Source organism: Rhea pennata, chromosome 2, assembly GCF_028389875.1.
Source record: "Rhea pennata isolate bPtePen1 chromosome 2, bPtePen1.pri, whole genome shotgun sequence".
NCBI classification, from domain to species: Eukaryota; Metazoa; Chordata; class Aves; order Rheiformes; family Rheidae; genus Rhea; species Rhea pennata.
In genome coordinates, this window is record NC_084664.1 from 110,318,360 (window position 1) to 110,341,493 (window position 23,134).

At 44.6% G+C, this 23,134-nt stretch overlaps 1 protein-coding gene across 4 annotated transcripts in view; it reads right to left on the reverse strand.

Annotated features, from left to right (window-relative positions):
- The window catches only part of MTCL1 (microtubule crosslinking factor 1), a 103,312-nt gene that overhangs the window by 50,388 nt on the left and 29,790 nt on the right, over positions 1 to 23,134 (reverse strand). For all 4 annotated transcript variants that reach the window (XM_062570146.1, XM_062570145.1, XM_062570144.1 and 1 more), the window contains exon 4: positions 1,617 to 1,676. In XM_062570146.1, coding sequence (XP_062426130.1) covers positions 1,617 to 1,676 — 60 coding nt within the window. The remainder of the gene's footprint in view (positions 1 to 1,616; positions 1,677 to 23,134) is intronic.

Sequence of the window (23,134 nt, forward strand, 5' to 3'; positions counted from 1 at the left end):
CTGGTCCCATTCAGCTCCTTGCTCTGAATCAACACTCTGCTGCGGGGACAGCGCTGGGTAATGTCCCGTAGCTGGGACATGGCGAGCAGGTGCTGGATATCAGCCGGGACATCTCGATTTACATCGTTTCTCAATCTTTCCTGTTCTAAGGAATTTTTGGAGAAAATTCAAGAGCCACCTTGAGCAGGGCTGCCCCAATGTTTTCATTTACAAACACAAATCTTCTGCTTGCCTGAGCTACACTGTAAATGTTTTTTTCCCTGGGTGTTTTGTGTACTCCTGTTCTCCTGTCGTGCATGGTGCAGAGCTGACCCAGAGCTACTCAGTTAATTGTCCAAAGTAATTTTTAAGGTTTTCCAAAGCAAACCATGGCTACTTTCAATGTCTGGGTTTGGCAGGAGAAAGCAAGCATAAGGACTCCATCCTCTCCGTACTTATTTGTATTTCCAAGAACAGGGAGAAGGGAAGGCAACATTGCAACAGACCCCAGTGCACACAGCCTGCCTTCATATATGTTCATTTATAAGTTGCATGTGTGCATGTATATATAGTTCACATATGTATTTTTCAAGACTCATAGGAAAACAAAGTCTCTGACCTAACCGATGATTTAAATGAGTCTCTGTAACAGGCAATGCAGGGGAAAAGCACAGTGCCCCATTTTAAAGGCTGACGGCGCTGCACACGTGTCTGCTCCGCAGGGCCGCTGGGTCTGCCCGTGTCCCAGGTAAGCAGGACGCAGCTCACAGGTGCCACCGGCACGGCGGCCAGCCTCTCGCTCGCCCAGCCGCCCTTTCAGCTGCACACGGGGTCAGATCAAGTGCAGCATGTTCTAATGACTTACTACGGTTATAATTACAAATCAACTGATTTTAAGACCGGTAAGTCTTGGCTGCGCATGCTGAGCCTGCTGAGGTAGGAGGACAAGAGGTACAATCTTGTTTTAATGAAGATAAAATGTCGCTCTTGGCTTCCTCTGCTGCAAGGTGAAACCCTGTCCCTGCTCTCCGTCTACAACAGCAATGGTACAGATGCTGGGAAAGGCTCAGCCCCTACCGTCAGCACAAAAAGCAGAGGAAACCAGGCAGATCACCTTCCTGCAGCATTTCAGTAAAATCAGTGCCCAAAGGGAGACGAAGCGGATAGCTCAGACTCTACCTGTGCTGGAGGAAGCAGGTATTTGATGTTCATGTGCTGTTCACCGCACATGAGGGAGAAAACCCTGGGCTGAAGCCATTGGGTGCTCTTTCCGTGGGTGAACTGCCTTTGCTGCTAAGACCTTCGTTAGCACAAAATCTTTGGCACCACATGTAAACGCTGACGGTCCCCAAGCTATGATCCAATTACTCTGTGAGACAAGGTGATTTTCTCTGCTCGTAGAAAGCCTGCAGCCTGAATCTACTGATATAAGTACACCGAACCTGAGAAGCAGCATGGTTTAGAGATCAAATTTGTGTCCTAAATTGCTTCTACATTACCTCTGGAAGGTCTCAGTAGAGCAAGGCCTAATTGCACTCTAGTTAATGTGTCTGATGGTCCTATAAACATCCATAAAAAGAAATTCAGAGTTTTATCATGTGATTTTGCTCATAATTGCATGTTCTTGAAAACCATACCTGGGTAAATGCCTTTTTTTCTTTGTGCATTTCTCTGCTGCCTCTTCTCTTCAGCGAACTCTGAAACAGAAGCAAAGCTATGTCATTGATAAGCTAAATATGAAGTGTGCAAGTCTGAGATCCCTATTATAGAATTGATTGAGGAGAAAGAGACAAAATTCTCCTGTGCAGCTGGCAATTTAATTTTCTGTTTCAATCACTAAAAAAGAAGAGATGATCAGGGCCTTTTCTGTGTATTTTTAAAGGCACAAAATTTCCCCCCTGAGAAAGGACTGAAATTAGTTAAAAGTTCACAAAGGCCAAAACCTCTCCTTTACTCTCCTCTGGCCCACCGCAACTTTGGGAAAACTTTCTTTTTGAATCGGGCAATGACTTATGCTTGATGAACCCAGAGCAAAAGTCAAAGAATCCTATTCACAGTGGATGTGAGAAACATTTGGCAAACCTCAGAGAAAAGCACCACAGAAAAAGGGAAGGTCAAGGAAGTTTGAGCCATGTGACATAACATTATAGGTTAATCCTTGCTAGCAAACACACTGAGGAGCCCAGATAAAGACCGGGTTAAAAAACATACTCCATTTATTTCTGAATTTATTTTGCAAATTGGATGAGATTGGTTTTGCAAATCTTTGTATCACTTTATAAGCAGTTTTTTAAAACACCAGTTTAAGACAGAAATGATATCATCACCACTGTGTGGTTTTCAGAAACCTCTGAGAACTCAGACGGAAGAGGATAGTTTTCCTTTGAAGTGGGAGGTGAAGCACAACCATAATGTTACCAGCTTCTGCATTAACTCTCTCAACCTTGTGTTTGAGGACCAAGTTCAAACCAGTGTGAGCTGGATATATTTAGATGAGGCATAAATTAGATTAGAAATGTAGATTAAAGCATGCAAGTATCATACGGGAACAACAGATATCAGGCAAAGAAGTGGGAAGCTAGAAACTACCAAGTAATTCGAATTAAAAGTGGGCTGTATTGCTTTGGTTATGCCCCAAAGTTTCAGCTCTGCTGGAGCCCACTCCCTATATGCAGGAAGAGCAAATACTAGGCTCTAATTCAATCTGCAGTTTCTTCCTTTCTGCCTGTTCCAGATCCCTTTCGCTGTGGCTTATTCCACCGCTGTCTGCCATGGCCTGCAGTCACTTGCAGTAAGTTTGCACAAAACCAATATTTTGCGTGTTTACCACTTTGACAAGCAACACAGCAGATTTTGGCAAACTCCAGACAAAACATTAACTTTTCGGTCCGTAAAGGCAGACAAAGCCTGCGGGATGATACTCCCTAATGAGCAGCCTGATGGTGCAGCCTCTTCTATTTGCTGCAAGATTATATTGCGGCAACCTCTACTTACACCTGTTGCACGAGGGACAACTCCCGGCGCGATGGAGCAGCACACCCAGCCGGGGGCCAGCTGCAGCGTCCGTCCGGCTAACTCCTGCTCTCAGCAACCAGTGTTAACCTCGTGCTGCCCGCCGCGCTGATCGCACTCGTTTGGCATTTACAACTGCGTAACGGAGAGCGTAACCTTGTCCTCCGGAGCCCACCTCGAAGGAGCTGGTATACTAAAGGGTCTGCAGAAGATGAGCTCCAGCGGGGTGGGAGAAGCATCCCGCTCACGAGCTCCGTCCCCTCTCGCGCCCGGCCGTCGGCCGCCCCAAACCATGACGGGAACCCCGGGGGACACGCAAGGCGTACGAAACCAGAGCGAGCTTCCCGTGGCTTCGTGGCTTTTTCTGACTATTAAGGCAGGCTTATCTCAGCTACGGAGCTACTACAAATTATCGTTACAGCACGCTGAGATGAATCTCGCCTTCTGCTCTTTGTTGCTCACAGTTAAGCAGTTAAAAGCCATCCACACGCAGCACCATATGCACAAGACATTCGACAGTTTATTTTTGTTAATCTGCTCTCTACTTTAATCCAGTGATTTCCTATAACTAACGAAGCTGAGTAAGAGAAATGTTTTTTCTTGGTAAGGCAAATGTTTTTTTTCTGGGTACTGAAACAGTTTAATGAAAAAGACTTTAAACACTGACAACATCATCTGAAAACCTGTTACACAAGCTTAGTCAGGATAAACAAGAGTTACTGTGTTTTCGCCTTTTTCCCCTCAGCACTGCGCTATTTTGGAGACAGATGTGTGGCTGGAAGCAGTCACCGGTCACAGCGGCATCACGTCCCCGTGGGCAGGACGGGTTGCTGCAATTCAGGAGCTACGGCGCATTACCGTGTGACTTCAAGCAAGAGTAACTCGAGCAAGAGCATATTGTCCAGTTACCACACTTAATTTGCAAGCTCTCAGAGTCAGGGCTGAGTTTACCAATTTCTGGGGGGGGGGTGTCTCAAAGCACTACTATAATGAACCACTAATCCTGCCAGAAGCGCAAAATCTTGTGTCAAATCCTAACGCACCTTTTGCTCTTACCTAGACAAAACATTACATTTATAAACATATAACTTGAGAAACTAGGTGATATAAACACGTGGTCTATGGCATGCAGCAGAAAGTAATAAAGCCCTTGCTCAGCTGTAAGAAATAATATGAGACAAAGTTTAGGTAACAGAAGTATATCAAGTGATGAGAAAAATAACAGGTAGGGATCTGGCTTTGGAGGTTGTATACACCATTCCTCGCTGAAAAAAACGGATTTCACAGATACAGACTAACAAGTTCTTAACATAATGCAAAGATAGGGCCCCGCTTTAAGCATTTTCACACCATCCTGCTTGCTTCGCATGAGCACAACCTGCTGATCAGCGTTCGGCTGGAAGACTGCTCTGCATCTCCATGATGCAGAGATTCAGTTTCTAAGGTGAGTCTGTCCTCAGCCTAAGAGAAAGAATGTGAGGTCTCTGGGGGTGCCTCACAGAGCGAATATCAAGGGTTATAGCGCAAAACCTCCCAGGGTCAGGGCAGGACCAGAAACACAGGCATGACCACGAGGAACCCCATGACCCACAATCTCTGTGACCTCCCTTATGCGAGAGGAACATCTCCATCTTACCGCTGCGGGACCAGGCTACGTCTGCATAGGAAATACTGACTGACACATACAAAACTGATGTTTTATCAGCACGAAGGTCAGACGGTGCTGCTGCGAAAGGAAGTAAGTGGAATACACTGCTGGTCTAAGGGACTGCATTTAAAATGGCACAATAAGGGAGCATTTCCCTCTGATACGCTGCAAACTGCCATCAGAAGCCAGTTTGAATTTATGCCAGAAGGAACATTTTTATACTATATTTTATACTCAGGAGACCAACCAGAGTTGGCAAAAAAAAAAAAAAAAAAAAAAAAGAAAAGTCTTTCAAAGATGGTTAAACAAGACTTTACTATTCCTTTGGTTAGCGTAGTCCCTTAAGAAAGAGGTTACTCCACAGAAAACTTCTTTACTCACAGTTTCACTAGAGTTTGACTGTGACCACATCTCTTGGCTACAGAGAAATGCTAACATATGGGGTTAATAAACTGTGCAGTATTGTAACAGTTAAACTTTCAAAAAGATTGCTGGATGCAGTGATCACAGTACTAATAGCAGGAAGAGACACAGTGATTTTCACTTTCTCTAGGAGCTCAGCAAGCAAAAAGAAGGGATAAAGTGTGTCCTTCAGTGAAATCCCTTTTTAACAGACCCGGGAAGAGTCTTGCAATCTGAGCAATGAGAGCAGAAGGAGAGAGTGAGATTACCATGGTGGGGAACAGTACGGAGCAGCCAATACACTGGAACTAGATGTTGAGGAAGACGCTGAAATAAAGTCCGAGTTAAGAGCAGTCAAAATGTGAACATACGATATGTCACAAGTTTTCATACTAAGAGGCAAGGATGAGATTATAGGTGCCAAAAGGAGGCAGTAGAGAAGGACCTGGAAAAAAGAGGAGAGAATCAGCTCCTAATATCAGCCAGCCTGTCTTTCTATTCACTGCTGCTAGCAGGAGCAAGTCATTTTGGGTGCAGTCTGGCATCTGCAGGCAGATGTGGGCTTGACGTCGTACGCGCATCAAACTGAACCTGCAAAATCAAGTAGTCAGCAGCTGAAGTGACACTGTTTGCAACTGAAGAGAACAGAGAGGCTGGCTTCAAAAATCTGGCTGTAAAGGCAGTTTCTGCTACTGTGGTGAGCGAGGAATTATGCACAAGCATTGCTTTGGCTTATGAGCTGTATAAGTAACGCTCCATGTGTGATGATGACTTGCGACTGATGGCTTGGAAATGGATTATCACAATTTTGGTTTGCATTCATTAGAAAGTACTGCCTGTAAGAGCTGACATGACTTTAAAACCAACCAACCGAAAAAAAAAAAAACATGCAAGAGTGACCACTTGCTCTAAATATACCAGTAGCTTAGCAGGCTGCTTTCAGATTACTACTATCTAGAAAGCAAACTGTTCCAGAGTTGCACACGGGCATTTCACAGAGAAAGCACGGCTGCAGATTTTCCCAGGTGGACTCTCATCTGTAACTACGGGATGGTCAGTGGAGCCAGGAAATACAATGAAATACTAATTGCTTTTCAATTGCTGTAGGCCCTTGAAAACGATATCTCACCAAGCCCTGATAAAGCCGGCTTTGACGCAAGCGATCTATATCTGCACTCATTCCCATGTGTGTTTCATTTACTAGAAACCTCGAAATACTGAGATATTCATCATTCACGTGACCTAGCAAAGCAAGCCATGTCTGAAACATCACAAGTGGTACAGTCGAGGATGAAAGCCATCCCTTGAGTAAAAAAGCAACAAAGCCCACTAGCTTTCAGCACCGGCTGACATTTTCCTAGCGCTTCCTCACTCTGCTGCACCAGGCCAATGAAGAGGGGCTTGGGAAGTGCCTCCTTCCTCTTCGCCTCTTGCTGCTTGCACGCGGCACTGGCTGTCGCTCGCTCCTCGCCGGTGCCCTTCGCACGCGTGCCAACACTGCGGTTGTGTTACCTGGATCGGCCTTTACAAGCAGCGGGGTCCGACAAACTGGGGAAGAGGCTGCAGGGGAGGAAGCAGCAGGGAAGAGGCTGCAGGGGAGGAAGCAGCAGGGTTAGGCCTGCTTTCCGACAGCCTCGGAGGGAAGACGAGGCAGATGGGAGACGGCCGGGCCGGGTCAGCGCTCCGCTCACACGAGAATATTTTGCTTCAAGTTGGGTCAGCGGAGGCTGACGAGGGGACCTAAAAGCAGTAAGATCCACTGGCGTAACAATTCCTCAATAACCATTACAGCAGTAGCTGGCAAGCGATTGCGGCACGGGGATATCGTGATTGTTACTGATATCACCCGGAGCTGCTGCAACAAGCAGCCAAGATCCTCAGCTCCAAGTGGTGTATCGCTGACTTACGCGATGCTTCTGAGCAAACGCTTTCTTTACTTTTTAAGTTCAGCAAAATGTATTAGAAGAAGTCCCCATGAGCGACACTGTGTTGAGAAATAAATTCTCCAGATTACATGGCACATGTCATGATATATAAAGAAAATTATAATATTCTGAGACCGGACTTTTTCTGGTTCCTTTACAGGTGAAGTAAACCAGAGAGAGGAGAGGGCCACCAATAGCCCTGCTTCTCCCCCCTCCTGCTAAACCCGTGACCCGACACTGACGTGCCGAGGGGAAGTGCGCCCTTCCAAGCCTTTCCTCCCTCCGCGGATTGCATGTCGCCCAGCTTCCCGCGCAGCCCCTGTGCCAGGCGAGGAAATCAAAACCGCAGCTTCCTTACAGAAGCAGGGGCAGGAGCGGCAGCAGCACTGCCCAGCGGAGCTACCGGGTGGTTGCTGCCAGCCCCCTGCACCGCCATCTCCCCACGGCACCCGCCAGGGCCGCGACTGTGCCGTACGCCAACCAAGCAGGCAGCCCCCACGCTCACCCTGCTCACAAACAGGGATGGAGCCTTTTCATTTTTTGCTCGTGAGAGAATTTTAAAAGTAACGCTACGTGGTCTGCCAGTCCCCGTTTTAGAGCCGCACTTGGAAAGCAAACTATGGAGCTTCACAGTGATGGAGAGAAGCAGAGAGACATGGTCGGGACAGCGCTGCTAAAGGAGAGGGCGGGAGCCGAGTGAAGCCCCAAGCTCGTAGCAGGTCCCAAGGTTAATGCAGCAACTTACAGCACTAGGAGAAGGAGAAAACACACAGTTCTGAAACGTCTGTAGTGTTTAGGATATACATGTAGAGAGTAAATATCCAAGAATCTAAAAAAAATCCTGGTTTTGGATCTGTTTTTGCAGAGGAAGACATGCAGAGCTGCCAAACGTCAGTGCTTCCAGCACTAATGAATTAACACCTACGGGACTGTTATTCCTGCTGGGGGGCAGACAGAAAAATTTTCCATGAGCAGACAACTATAAGCACAAGCATGTTCAAAACTATAAGCACAAGCATGTTCAATCTCCCCTGGATTAGAACAACTTGCTGTTTTTATAAAGTATTAAATGAAATTCTAAAGAAGCAGAGAGATTAAAGGTCAACCGAGATGATCCTCAGTGAACATGCCCTAGATAGTCTTTGTAATCCTTGGTTGCCCATCTATTATTCCACAGTCGTAAGGGCACTGTCCTCTGACTGAATGTTTCTATTTTTCCTGTGAATAGAGTAAAAAGATGAGATGTTCACGCTGATAGCCGGTGACATTTTTGAACCTCATATAATCCCCCCCTGTAGCACACATTCCCATACGTCATTCAACGCACATAACGGCGTGCCACCCCAAAGACATACATATTCAGCAAGTCACAGGAGCCACAGTTCAAGTACAGATAAAGTCAGTTCTGGTACAGCGACAAGGCTATCAACTTGTATGAAAGAAATTCAAGCTAGAGGTAGCATTTGTAATTAAGAAGCAGTGGAGCACAGGCCAAGGCAAGTACAGGTGACAAGAACCAGAGGCAGCTCCTGCAACCACCGCGCTGCCCCAGCAGCCTGCTGGTAACCTATAGCACATGTGGCTCCAGGAGGAGCAGATTTAAGAGCACCAGGTTTCCCTGGTTACTGCCACAGGAGAAAAGTGCTAGGCTAGCTAAGAGTCCAGCTTCAGCTGAAAGCGGTCAGTAGGGTAAGGAATTTTGGTTGGGAGAGGCAGTATAACTGCAAAAGCCCCACTTACTTAGTAAAACTAGTCTGCAAAAGCGTGTTAGAAGAAATCCTGACACAAACTCTGCAAGATAAATATTGCTCCATGTAGATGCACTTGGAAAGAAGTATGACAAGCCCAAGCAGGAAAACGCTCCTGTAAACACCAAAAATCAAAGTGCACAAAAGCATTATGAAAACAGCCATGGAAGCTAACAGCAGATTAATTCTCCAGGAATTGTTCTTCTGAGGATACGCTGCTGTGAGCAGGCTCATAGCTTATCCCTCACAATTATTGCTGCTTCTAGGGTTGGGCCATGGTTGCCTGGGAGCATGACCCTGTTGCCTGTGGCCTCAAGCCTTCCCTGGCTCCGGGGAGTGCTGCTTTCCAGGGGAATTGCCCAAAGGAGGAATTTACTCCTTCAAATGTATTGCTTTTCAGCCCTCTTTAAGTACCTGCTGTTAGGGGTCTGACTATTTTTCCTCAGCACTGGGCAAAAGAGAACAAAACCGAGAAAGTAGACGCCATACTCACTTTCTCTTAAAACAGCAAAAAGACTGTTTCACATGTCTAGAAAACTCTAGTATCCTTAACCCATGGCAACAGTCTTTACTCAAGCAACTTGCTGGTTACTGCGATACAAGACTAAGGGACTTGGACCATGTCTCTTATGTTAAGTTCTTACATAAAGATCAAAAAACAAACAAACAAACAAAGCAGGAGTAGGAAGCTTTGCATGGGCATGTGTCTTTTTTTCTTCTTCTTTTGTCTTTCTTCTTTTGCCTTTTCACTGTATTTTATTCCAGTACTTCTGTTTAGTCCATATCTGTTTAGTCAAAACATCCAAGTTTCCTCACTTCTCTTGAGAACTGATTCTATGCTTTTAGTAGTCCTAATAGGGCAGAATCGCTCATCTCCGACAACTTATCCTGCTGTGTTTGTATCTATTCACATTTTTAATACTTAAGCAGACACAAGAAGCCTAACATGCAATACAGATGCACAGCTTTACACAGTATTTTCACGCTTATGATAATAAATGGAGACTGACAGCACTTGGTTTGGAGGGCTTTCTCTCAAAGGCTAAGTTTTGCCCTTTCCTTCGTACCTTTACATGCCCACTATAAAATGTGCCTTTTGCTAAGAACATTTACACTTCAACAGTAAAATGGAAAAATCCCACCACAGCTCTCTGGGTTGTGTTGCCGCACATCCAATCTCAAAGGCAGAATGAAATAAGAAATAGATAAGTAGCTCTACGGACTTCACAAGTCTCTGGAAGCTGATGCTGGCTGGGGTGTCCTAAGGTTGTAACCACAGTCCAAAATGCATAAATTTTAAGAGCTTATTGAGTTTATTGATCCTGTTTGCACAGCTTGCTGTTGCTGCACAGTAAAGAAGAGGTCTCTGAAGCTAATAGGAGATTCAGCTTCTGAAATATAATTTTCTGACACTAACTCCAAAGTCCTTCTAAACTCTGGGTATTTGACATGCCAAAGTACATCAGCACAGGAACTTCCTCACATGTTTCGTATCTGATTTGCCAGCTACAAATAATCTCTTAATATGTAGAAAGCTTTGCAAAATGCTTGGGAAGAGTAAAGTTGCACCTGCTGGCAATCGTAGGTTGGGAAAATACTCTGGGAAAGTACCTTTTTATTATACTTATTGACATAAAAAAGAAAGGAGGCACTTTTACTATAAATCACCAGGCAAAATTCAGAGATTTAACCATTTGTACATGACTAAATCCAAGGTATTGCTATGAAATATATTTCTATGCCAAAATCACACCACTTAATTGATTGTTTTTCAAGGTCTTCTCACATTTCCGTTAACTTCAGTGAATCTTGGATTAGGGCTTCAGGAAGTATCAAGCTCTAGTTCTCTTCTCTGAAACCAAAGCTTTTAGGGGACTGCACAACATACTGCAGTTTTTGCAGAGAGGTATTTAATGGTCCCTAATCCTTGACTACCGTTGCTCTGCTGTGATTAAAAGTGAGGCAGCGGGGATGCCTGGTCAAAGGACACAACGAGTGAAAAACCTCGGGGCAAGAATACAAAACTTGGATTATTTTGTGAAGCCTGAAAAAACAGCAAGCGCAGATTTGCGAGGGGCCTGGACAGACTTCTGGCTTTCCCTCTGCCCCTCGGCCGCAGGCGTGCAGCGGGCTGGCGCGTGGCCGCTGCGCTCGCCCGGCTGCCAGCCAGCGCCGCTGCTCTTACGTTTCACCGAGGATCCTGCAGGTCCTGCTGCTCTAGCAGAACAAAACAAAAATCCCAAACCATCTAGCTAAAGAGCCTCTCTCTACCGCTGGTCGGGGCCACCGTTCCCGAGAAAGCTGGTACTCTCCCGGCAACAACAAACTTACCACTGCACCCAGCTTAGGTGCAGAAGATTAATGACTGAGTAATATGTATGCGTGAGGGTGCCTAGAGACAGCCCTGTGAAAGGACTGTCACAGACCTGCAGTATTTTTCTTTTTAATCAGGATTTCTCAGATGACAGTGTCTATGACAACAAGAAATTCATGCACTTTTCATTCTGTTAATTAAAACACTTAGGAAAACTGTTTCTTTTTACTATTTAAGTCATTGCTTGCTCTTTGTTTGTGTGTCCTAAACCATCTCAAAAAAGGAGATCCTTACAGGTAAACTCTTTCTTTGCTCACCCTCAGAGGATGCTACCTACAACAAGAGTGCTTAGAGCAGAGTAAAGACATGAGTAGCTACTTTAAGGATTTCTAGAGAAAAATACTGATTAAAGAACTGCATAATTTGGCCCTGTACAAAGTCTGATAAGTTGTGACATTTGAAAGGAACCCTCTTTTGAAAATATGACCTCCTTCAAGCATTTCAGGCAGGGCACCCAGAAAGCGCAGATGTGCAACTGCAAGTCAATTGGCTTGCAGAAATTTTGCTCAGATATGCAGCGACAAAAAGCGATAAGCAGGACAGTACCGTACATGTATTAGGACATACATCCTTCAGAGTTGCTGCAGGAAGTTGTGTTTTGTTGTTCAGAAGCCAGAATTACGGGCTGCAGCAGACACAATTGCATGGTGTTTGCAAGATTTTATTCCTGTAAAATTCCTTATGGTCCTAAACCAGGCTCACTAGAGGCAGGACACCTGGATGCATACTCTGCCCTTTGAACGGCAGGAGAGGGGAATAAAACTGCTTTACGGGACTGATCTTCAAATGCAGGTGCTGATGAGGGATGAAAATTGTAAATGAGAATGATTTTTAAGGAGCGTCTTGAGAGCAGATGCATTTCTATGCTGTTTTTAGAAACCTTGATTTTTTTTTTCCTTCGGGAAATTTGAGGTCCCCAGTCCCTTTTGCCAGCTATTTTCTAAGATCTGGGCAATCTTTGAGGCCTAAAATGTTACTGGGAGGTAGAAAGTTCACAAAAACACAGGAAATTAGTACCTGGTCTTGACACTGGCATCACTTCCAAGTCTCCTTTTTTTTTTTTTTTTTTTTTTTTTCTGCAATCCCTGCCCTACCACATCAGGCTCCCTGGGAGGGAGCACAGGGGCTCTGGCTGCAGCCAGCAGCATCACCGCGGGCAGGCACACAGTGCTGGCTCGGGGCCCCCCGCGCACCCACATCCACATGCTCCCTCGCTCACTGTCTCCTGGCCAGGAAAAACTCCCATCGACCGCCCCGAATGACCCCCTGTTTCCTAGACTCACTTCGTTATTTTCTCATCACTTTACGTATCACCAAAGCATGCATTTCCGAAGCGCTTTCATTTATATGGGAAAACTTGAGAAAGCTGCTTGTGCTTTGAAGGAAACAAAGAAACTTTGTGCAAAATTAGATCCAGAGTAAAGCAAAATAAAACTCTAATTGAAATAATTATTTTTAATGACTTGGAACCGAAACTCGTTTGGATGAGTCCTCTTCAGACTTTGCCTATTCATTTCGCTGTCAGTGTAAAAATGGCAGGTTTTGGCCAAAGAGTTTACCATTACAATGAAAACTAAAATGGAAGCTTGTTGCAAACTCAAATTCTCGGAAGTATAAGTAATCCATTTTGATAGAAAGCATATACTTACCTGAAAACTCCATGCCCCTTTAATTCCACCTTAGGAACCATAAATTCCACACTTTAGGAATAATAAATGTTTGATTCTCATTGGTGCTTCAGAAAAATACATATTTTTGTACCTCGCTTTCTGTCACTGGGCTCCTGTCAGCATTACTTATGCTCCGTATCACCTGTTGCTACAACTCCAGGAGCGACTTGCAGGTACTGCACGAGGACATAAGCGGGGTCTACACTTGAATGATTCAGCGGGGATTTTCTTTACAAAGAAATTTTTTGAACACCATTTAGCACTCCTGAGATATAAAATAAAAACCAGCATTTGACCATTCGTCAGAACCTCTGGTTGAAATACTCAGTCACGCAATAAACCTGCAAGGGAAGGACACTTGCTGGTAAGAGCTAACGGACTACGGTAAGGGGCTGAGGGAATGGGAAAGACTTCTAAAACTTTGCAATTACTGACTACAAAAGTATGCTGAAAGTACTCCTGGCTACCAGCTGATTGTACTTTTATTAACTATTTCAAAAAGCAATATTTAATGCTCTCCTTCGAACCAACAGTTTCTCCTCCAAATTTTTTTCTCGAAATAGTGTTCTCCACACAAGACACTGATTTTTATGAGAATAACGGGGACTTAAATCCAGAAGTGTTGGATACTGGCAGCGATGCCAGGTGTCTCTCTGCGCTGTACAGGGAAGCTGGTGTCTGCCGCAGCCACTGCATTAACCCATTCCCAGCGGTGAACAGGACTTGTGGATGTATTTCACAGTAAGAAACTACACAAGGCCTAACGCAGGAATAAACTGCAGAAGCAGTATTTTCCTTCTGGCTGGGTTTTAACAATGAATGCAAAGGCCTATAGGCTTTCACAGTCTTTGAATGTTTCCATTCAAATCTTTCCATTCAAAAGCCTTTTTTTTTTCCTCAGCCACTGATCATGAAAACAGAACCTAAAAAACAGCCGGCCCTTTTCTGAGCCAATACTCCGGCTACGCTTGTGCAGTAGTGTCACCAAAGCGGTGACACCTTTGCTGGGCTCTTCCACCCTTTTCAAGACAAAAACAGAATAATCTCAGCGTAGACAATCCTATCCCTATCAGCATCCAGGCTGATGGCTGCGCCACACTAGAGCTACGCTGACGCTTTTAACTCTCCTGGCCATTTCTAAGCTTGCAGCTTTGTTCCCTTATGGTCCTACTCTGCTTTCCTATCTGCCGGTGTGCCGCAGCGGGGGGACGAGCTGAACCTTCAGAACCCGCTCGGTCCTTTCCGGCGCCGCGCAGGGCTGCGCGTTACACCACCGCCCGCGGAAAGGCGGCCCGGAGCCGGCCGCGCTGGTACGAACGTGCTCAGCGCACAGAAGCGTTCGCCCCCGCCACGGACGCTCGGGTATTTGTGCAGGCGTGTCTGATCTCTGCGCTCAGCTGCAAAATGTTGCTAAATGGAGGGAAAAAAAATGTCGCGTTCTTTCCCTTCTTACTTCCAGTTGGACGCTTATGAAGCAAACAACCGCCCAAATACGCAGATTTTCCTTCAGGGCCTTCAAGAGGCTGCACAGTCAGCAGAGCCCTCTCTGATGCTAGTCTGAAAGTTCAGCTGTAAAGGGCAAGCAGCCACATACAAAAAGGAAGAAAAATGCCCACTTTGGGGCAAAATATGCAGATTATTCTGTGACAGAGGCAATGATTTAGATTTCTTTACAGCTCTATTTCTACAGTTTTACAGATAGATGACCAGAAGCAGGTCTGGTAATCAAGAACTCCTACTTGCTATTCACCGCTTCAGTAGTGATTTCCTCTATCACCTAATTTCTCTCAAAATTGTTGCAAGGAATAAATCTTTGTACTTTGAGTTTTAAAATATTTGCATATTATACGTATAATAACAGCCACAGTTAAGATCACTTGATTATTCCTCAGGCAACAGAAATTAAAAGATCAGCCGATAACTATCATGCAATTATCTCACGCCCCATTTAGAAAAACCATCTCTATTAACCTTGACTAAAATCTGTGCATAATTGGGCACAACTTAAAAAGCAGACAGGTATTACAAATAAATATACCTCAGATGATTTCACAGTTACACAAATAGCGATCATAATTTATTCTTCATTTCTCTTTGATGTTCCTGCACCCGGAAAACACACGTCATTTCACATTATGGCAGCTATCCTGGAAATGAGCCAAAATCACTACTGGTTTTATGCAACCTGGCATAAGCCAACCGTGATGCTGCTGCTTCCAGCAAAGTCCATTCAAAGCTCTGGCAAAATGGGAACATAGTAGTTTCATACCTTTACGATAAGCATGTGCAGTTCAGCTTCCCTAGTTAATTCTCTCCCACTGTCTTTTGCATGCGAAGTGCTAAATTAAAGCAGGTTGCACAGAGAAGAGAAAAAGTAAAATCACAATAGAGGTGAGGAGATTCCCAGCAAAATCCAATGGCCAGGTTTACAGCTCTGAAACAGTTTCAGCCACAACCCTGCAGAGGAGCCTTTCTGATCTCCCTATTTTAAGCTCTGACAAAAGACAAAGATTTTCCAATGAGGAAATGCTGCTGCTGGTATGAAGACTCGTTCAGAGAAATGAGTACACCATGGTGGGGAAAGGGTCCTCTTCCCCTGGGGCAGGGCTAAGCTAGGCGCAGCAGAGCTGCAAATGCTCAGGGTAAGGGAACTGCGTCCTGCAGATTTGTACCTGTGGACAACATCCTTGGCTACCTCCACTTCTGGGCATGAGCTCAGAAAGGCTGCTTTGGGCAGAAGAGTTTCAAGTCACATTTATTAGTTGCTACCAGAGGCTTCCCAAGAAGCTTGCAGTGCCCAAATCCAGTGGGACGGGCTGCGAGAGAGCTCACGCCCCAAAAGGTCCTGCCCCTCATGCAGAAATGGGCACATGGGGAAGGTCCAGCCCAGGACAGAAAAGGTCTGAGCTCTGGAAACATGAACTAGATAAGACCCCAAGAAGGGCTCTGGTATAAGCTCAAGCTAGAGATAAAGGTAAGAGCCAGTGGGGACACAAAAGTGGCAAGAGGGGCAGGACTGCAGTGAGAACTATCTGCCAGTAAGAGACAATAAACACTTAAAACCAATTTATAATTGAAAATAACACCCCGACCAGCAATTAACTGGGCTGCCCCGCTGGCTGTTGATGATCTGGTCCAAAACTGAACTCATTCTTCCACGTCCTACCAGTTCTTCTGAGCCACTTCTAGGAACGCGAGAGAGCGTCTTGTTCATTCGGCTATGTCACTTGGTAGGGAAGCGGACAGTCCCTGCGCTCTGCCGACACGTGGGACATGCCACGCAATCTCCGCATCAGAAGAAGAGCAAAACACTCTTTTGTTCTTATCTGCAGATGAAAGTCTGACCCGGGTCCCACGCTGCCCTGGGCCCTCCACACGCTCGCTGGATTCCCGGGGATTTCCCACATCGGGGTTCATCGACTGACCTCCACCAGCCCGGCGGAAGGACGCCGGTTCGCTCTGCATCTTCCTGAACACTGTGCGATCACAGGATTCAATTTAAAACTCCTAGTGGCCAGCGATCGGCTCCTCAGACACCGATCAGCCGAACAGCAGGGTGCTCAGCCACCGAATAAAGGAAATGCGGGCGAGGGCAATGAGCGAACCATCTGTCTTTCTTCTCGGTGAAAATTAGCTACCTATTCTGACATTTCCTTTTCCCCAAACAGGTTTTCTGCTGATGACCATAATATTTAAGTAATGTAATCTAATTTTAATGGTAGTAATTGTCAAAATGTAGAAAAAAAAATAGCAACAAGGATAACTGTTGCTATCCTAGCGAACAGAAAAATAAAAAAGTACCATGCCCTTAAGTTAGAAAAGGTGCAAGCTGGTCAAGCCTGTAAGTCCCATAACAAACTGGCTTCACTGGTGATAATTACACTCATTTAAAGAAAACTATGGCCACAGCTGTGACATGAATAACCAATACTGAATTCTTCATTTGCATCATTCTTCTATCAGAAACAAACAAAAAAAAGGGCATTGGATGCTGATTAGAAAAAATCAAATGGAAAGCTCACTGTGAGCAAAAGCTCATCATAAATACATAAATTGAGATAGACTCTCCCTGGTCTTTCTTAACCAATTTATGTCTCTAAAAGGAATGAGTCCATTTGAGGACAGCAAACTGTCCTCAAATGCCTGTAAATGTGAGCGCTACTTTAGTAGAAAGGTAAAAGGAGGATATACAGACCAATCAAGCAGTTCATTCATCTTTCAGTATCATGTCTCCACTGCAGCTACACCAGCTGCTCCAGAGGAGTGGGTAAGAAGCCTTGTGCTCAGTTATCACAGGACAGCCTGCTCAGGGGAGGAAGTCTGCTATTTATTATTGCCAGCTATAGACCAACTTTTGGCCCTTTCAAGACTTTCAAGATTTTGTCTTTTTTCAAATGGTGCCATTACAATCCTAAATGTTATCAGCTAGGCAATGTCTATACATCTCTAGCAAATGTGAATATTCTGCAATGCAAAAAATAGACTGTATTGAATTGCAGAATGTGGTCTGAAGTACATGGATTTACAATTCCTTTGATCTGTCAGCTCAAACCAGCAAGCACTGGCCAATTCAGACCTCAGAGGTGAAGTTGAGAAAGGCTTCACCTGTTTCTCTGGAGGGCAGGGTAGAACTTGACGGTGTTTCTCCAACCTCATCTAAATAAATTTTAATCACATCTGAGCCCAGACCTTTGTGTATGGTGGTAAGCCAGTCGGTAAATAAAAACCACTGGATTTGAACTTAAATTTGGACTTCTGTGAGGCAAACATTTCCCCCAAATAAACAGACTTTGCTGAGGAGTTTTGTCAGCAGCAGCATTTTTGGATGTTCAGGCTTGAAGTTCAGTTTGCAAGATTTACGGAGGCAACTAGAGAAAGAACAAATACACTCTGCTGTCCTGAAGGGGGGGAGGGTCTCACAGGAACATACAGCTCATAGCTAGAGGCAGCCCCTATCCCTTCACGCTGAGACCTTCCCACGGGCCTTCGAGATGTTGGCATCGCACAATGAGTGAGCCCAGAGCTCGTACTAACCTCACTTCTCTGGGATGCAAGCTAGCTGTCAGGGATCAACAACAGTGGTAAATAAAATCTAAAGGTAAAAATCAACATGGTTGATGAGCTACATCTCTTTTAATACCTTTTGCTTAACAAGCACATTCCCACGTATCAGGAAGTTGAATCTGACTCATGTATATGAAGGAAGAAGCTGGTCTTCTTTGTTTTGCACAGCGTGCTAAAGCACTGCATAAAGTTAACAGTATCTCAAACTTTTCTATAATCAAGCAACATAAAATACCTAAATGGGAACTGTTAAAAGTAGCAAAGCTGGCACTTAGTTCTCACAGTGAATAACACTTAAATAACTGTTGCTTATTTTGCTGTTTGTCTAAAGCAACTTGAATATACCTACTTATCTCTAAAGGTACTTTAGACAACAGCTCCAAAAAAGCTACTTTGTTGAAAGGGAAGCTGAAAAAACATTTTGTTGATATTCTTCTGTTCTTGGCTGCTGCAGCTGAATGCTAAGTTTGAACAGATCTGGAAAAATGAACTTCCTACACAGATATTTCTTTCCTTGTTAATGTCTTTCCATGCACTGAAAATGCAGCTGAAGGCGTGAAAAGCCGCAATACTGCAAGCGACAAACATGTTCCCTGCACAGCAGTGCTGCTGAAACGATGGGAGCATGGTGCTATTATATTTCCAAAAGGAGATGTTGTCACAGAGAATTGATAGAGTAGATTTTCCTGCTCCTCTAAGAAAAGAGAGTACTGCAGGTGCATGGGTGCATCAAATGACAGGACACACGTTCCTGGTTTTACAATCTAGTAGAGGAGGGCAAAGGCCTAACAAAAATCTTCACAACCACCCAGAGTATATCTCAGCAGCTCTGTTCAGAGTAGTTCCTTCTGGGAGTATTAAATAACATGCCAATTCAGTATTTTTCACTAAATGATGAGCCCAAACTGCATCAACAGCAATGTGACTTGGGAGGGAAAAGGATTAAAGACAGCACAGTTACTCACAGGCATCAGCCGCCACATTGGCTAGTCCTACTTGGTCTGAGAGCAACTGACCCAGGAATATGGAGGCTTTTGTTATAAAAAGGCTACACTTCACAAAACAGAAAAATTAAAAAATAACAATGACAGTGTCAGGTTATCTGACTAAAAGCTATATCACAACAAACATAACAACCTGGAGAGGATTAGAGGAGCTATGATAGATGGAGGAATCCAAATAATCTAATTAGTGAGAACAGAGCACAAGAACTGGCTATTCCTACCACCATCGAAGGAGAAGATTTGACTGTTTTCCCTGGTGGGAAACCCACGAGATAGCTAAAAGGAAGAGACTCTTTTCTCTGGATTGTCATGCAAACTACGGGACTATTGCCTGAAGGGGCATAGGCTTATCATGGGATGGAAGCAAATTTGGGGATGGTGTAATGCTTATTCAGTTTGCAGTTTAGGAAGATGAGAAACCAAATTCTGCATGCTCACTTGCTTGAAGTAGGCAGGAAAATAAGTGTAGGGAAGAAGATGGTGTTACTAGGGAGTCCTCATACTGATTCTGCCTTTCCACTTCGCATGGTTTATATATCTCAATGGATGAACCCGCATGCGCATGAGCTGCACTACATCTGCAGATTCTACACATCCTGAATCTGCATATTTTATTTATAGGGCTGAATAAGACAGCATAGGTTCTTTAACTCCCTTATTACAGTTCTTACTAGCTGGGCTCAGTTTCACTCAAGCATCTCCATTTTGACATTAATGTGCTGTAACTAGGCTCACCTGTTTAGTGCTCACACAGCAAATGACCTCATAAGTTTTCAGGAATGAAAAGTCACTGGAAGAAAAAAAAAAGAGGCCAATATTGTATTCCAAGAATGGAAATCACAGGCCTGTTTCCAAAATGTTGTATTGGAAGTCCCATTCCAAAGGTTATGATTTCCTGGACAGGAACCAAACACAATCCAGTAGAATCATCTCAAATCATGAACGCTGAACACAGAAGGAGCCGGCTTATGAAGGGAATCAAGAATTGTTCCAGTGAGTCAGGATGGTACATAACTTCACCTAACTTGCAAGTACTACCACGTTCATATCCAGGCTTGATTTTAGCCTTTCACACATAGCATTCATGAATGGAGACCTCTGTTAGCATAAGGACTTCTCTCTAAATCGGCATACAAGTGCAATTATTAAGTGACAGTAGGCAAGACCTCTTCATAGGTATCCCTGGTGTCAAAAGATCCTCCAGACCTGGGCATTAGCAAAATACACATTTCTCAACAGCAACATGGTTTAGGTACACTTTTTTGGCCATGTGCAGAACTGCAGTTACACCTTCAGACTGCCCTCATTTTTAAACATTGTACTGACATAAAAGTAGAAAGCAGTTTTGAAATCTGCCGCTCAGGTGAACAGAAAATTATGGGTCTGTAGAGGCCTGAAGTGAGCTAAGCTTAACAGGCATCATGGGAAGCAGCCTTAAAATAGCAGAGATGAAATGGGAAGATACGTATGACTAACATGTTCACACCTTGGTAAACTCCTGCCTCAAACAGCTGAGAGACTTCTCGAGGCAAGTGAGAGTCTGTTCTGGTCAGGATTATATTGTGGATATTTCCACCTTAGTGAGTGTGATGTTTGCTGGTACATAAGGGAAAAGTCACCCTGATACCATCTACGCTGTGTTTTTCAGCTATACGGGCTGAACTGCACCTTCTGCTTGCTAGCTAGGCTCTTGCAGGAACACCGCATGCACTTTAGACTTGGAAGTATTTGTTTCTGTTCTTTTGGGACAAGGATCTCCTTAATTTAGCTTTGAATTTTGGAAATGAAGCACTTGTCTAAACCACAACTACGTGACTGCTAATTTTAAAATATGTAATATACACACAACATTCTGGAAAATGCCCGGAAAAATCTCTACCAGAACTTGAGAAGTAAATGAAAGAATCTAAGACAGAAACCAAATTTTTAAAGATATTATTGTCAATGTGCAGGAGGCCAACATGAAACTTCTTTGTTTAGAGTTGAACATTATCATTTGTAAACTAAGAAGCAGAGTCTGTTAGGGAGAACAACGCCACAGCCATGTTATAGGGGAATAACTGAAAGACAGAGACTGCAAATGCTGCCAGCCTTTTTCCAGCCGGCAATATACGCCCCTGACTCTCTCGTACGTGCCTATGGGGTACATGCCACAGCCCAGTGGGGACTAGCCTGTGTTCAGTGAAGCCAGCTTACTCAAGAACTTATGAGGCGTGAAGACAGATACCTTTTCAAGTATCTTCAAACACTTCAGGTACTTTTTTCCAAGCACTCAATATAGACCTGCTGGTCAAAAGAGCATTGGCATAATTCCCTGCAATTTGATGTTCTTGAATATTGGCTCACTAGCCTCCAGCAGAGCTCAGACCTATAATTTTGCTGCTTTTTTAAAGCTTTTTGGTAAACACTCCACCACCTCACCTTTCCCACCTAGCTCTTGAATTCCTGCTGAACACAAAGAGCATGAGCCTGAAGCAGTCATATGAAGCACACTGGATTCCTGAGGAAGAACAAAACCACATCTTGCCACTAGACTGAAGGATAAGGTTGTTTGCCAGTAGTGACTAATCTCGCATTATTTGACTTGATTTAAAGAACGGGTGCAGTAGGAAGCAAGTATTTCCTCCTCAAATAGACTTCAAATCCCAGATGGTCTACGCCACCTGTGCAAGTGAAGACACCTAAATCAATCCCAGAAGCAAAGGGGGCCAGCAAATTCATTCCAAGCCTGACCTGGTATCCAAGTTCCCAGGTAGTCCAGAGAAAAGCAATTCCAGCCCAGGGTTGTGGCCGTTTTGGGGTGCAAGCAGTACCCTGCCTCCGCCTTCTTGTTCAATAGATCTGGGGTGCAGGAAAAAGCCCAGAGCTCTCTTTCAAAAAGCCCTCTTCTAATGAAGCAATATTTCTGAGAGGGTGGCATCAGGAGAAGGAAATGTTGCAAACTCTCCCTTTCTAGTTATTTGCTCCACTGCAGCCCTGGCCCTGCGAATCCCCAACCCAGCAGGTGCATGGCAGCCCGCAGGGCTGGTCCCAGGGGTCCCCGCAAGCTACTCAAGCCCCTTATGCTGTAGTGAACTTGTGCAAAGCAAATGCATGCAGAGGCAGGCAAGAAGGTCACTTGTATCTCCTGGATGCTCACAGGAGGTGATGTAAGCATTTATCCACAAACGAGAGAGCTGCAAAGAGAAGCCCACGTTTTAAAGGCACATCTTCTTTGACAAGGCAACTCTTTTTCAAAATTGTAGCAAAATACATCGATATTTAAATTAACCATGCACATTAAAATGACAAACCAACTGAGGCACCAACCAATGAAGTTAACTGTTTCTGGAGAGAGAAGAGGAATAAGGCTGGCAAGCAGTGTTCACTGGGAAGGGCTGCCTGAAGATCAGCAGCTTGTGTAAAGCAGCCAAGCACTGCTTTATTTATTGAACTAAGATAAAAATCACTTCATCCTGCTTACTCATCAGTTCTAGCCTATGAAGGATACGGAAGAATACCACTGGTCCCTCTCCCATGGGATTCAGAAGACAGTATGAAAGGTAGGATGACAATTAATAAAAATGTCATAAAATTCCAAAAATCTTCTGGGGTAAATTTCCCAAGTGGCACTGCAGCAGCATGGGATTAATTCTTGCCCGTTTCTCATTTCCTTACCAGTTTATACATCTAGCACTTGTTTTGTCTAATTCTCTCCTTTCACTTTTCACCTGGATGACAGAACTCCTGGGTGCCTTGAGCATATTTAATACTCATGCTTTTCCTGCACGAGACCTGATAAATGTAAAGAGAGGCCTAATAAATCGCATATAATCCCTGTCTTGGAGAGTTAAAAACTGAGAGGGTATTTTTGCACACATTTTAAACATCAAAAAGGATTACAAATATCTCTGCATGGACATCCCTCCCACCACCAGATTCTGCTTCTGCCAATCTCATTGCAAAAAATGGTGACAGCCGGGCTGTGCCGAGCTCTGTGGCTCCATGTTTGTCCTCGTCACCTCCCGGAGAAGGACCCTGGGCTGAGCCTGGCACCAAACATGGGGCGCCGAGCAGCAGTCTCCCACGGCGCAACCCCGAGCCGAGCCTAAATTCCCACGTGATCCTGCAGCCCACAGGCTCCACAAGTGGCTGCAGATCCGTCATGCAGCTGTTCCTTTGAGATACCTACCCACGCAAATCCTGTTTACTCCAACTTTGCGTGGAAGCTACAGAGCAGCATTTAATCCTATTTTACTATAGCCAGGATTAAGCTTATACATCAATGATGGTAGTCTAAACCTTGCTAAAAAGCCTTGTTAAAACCAT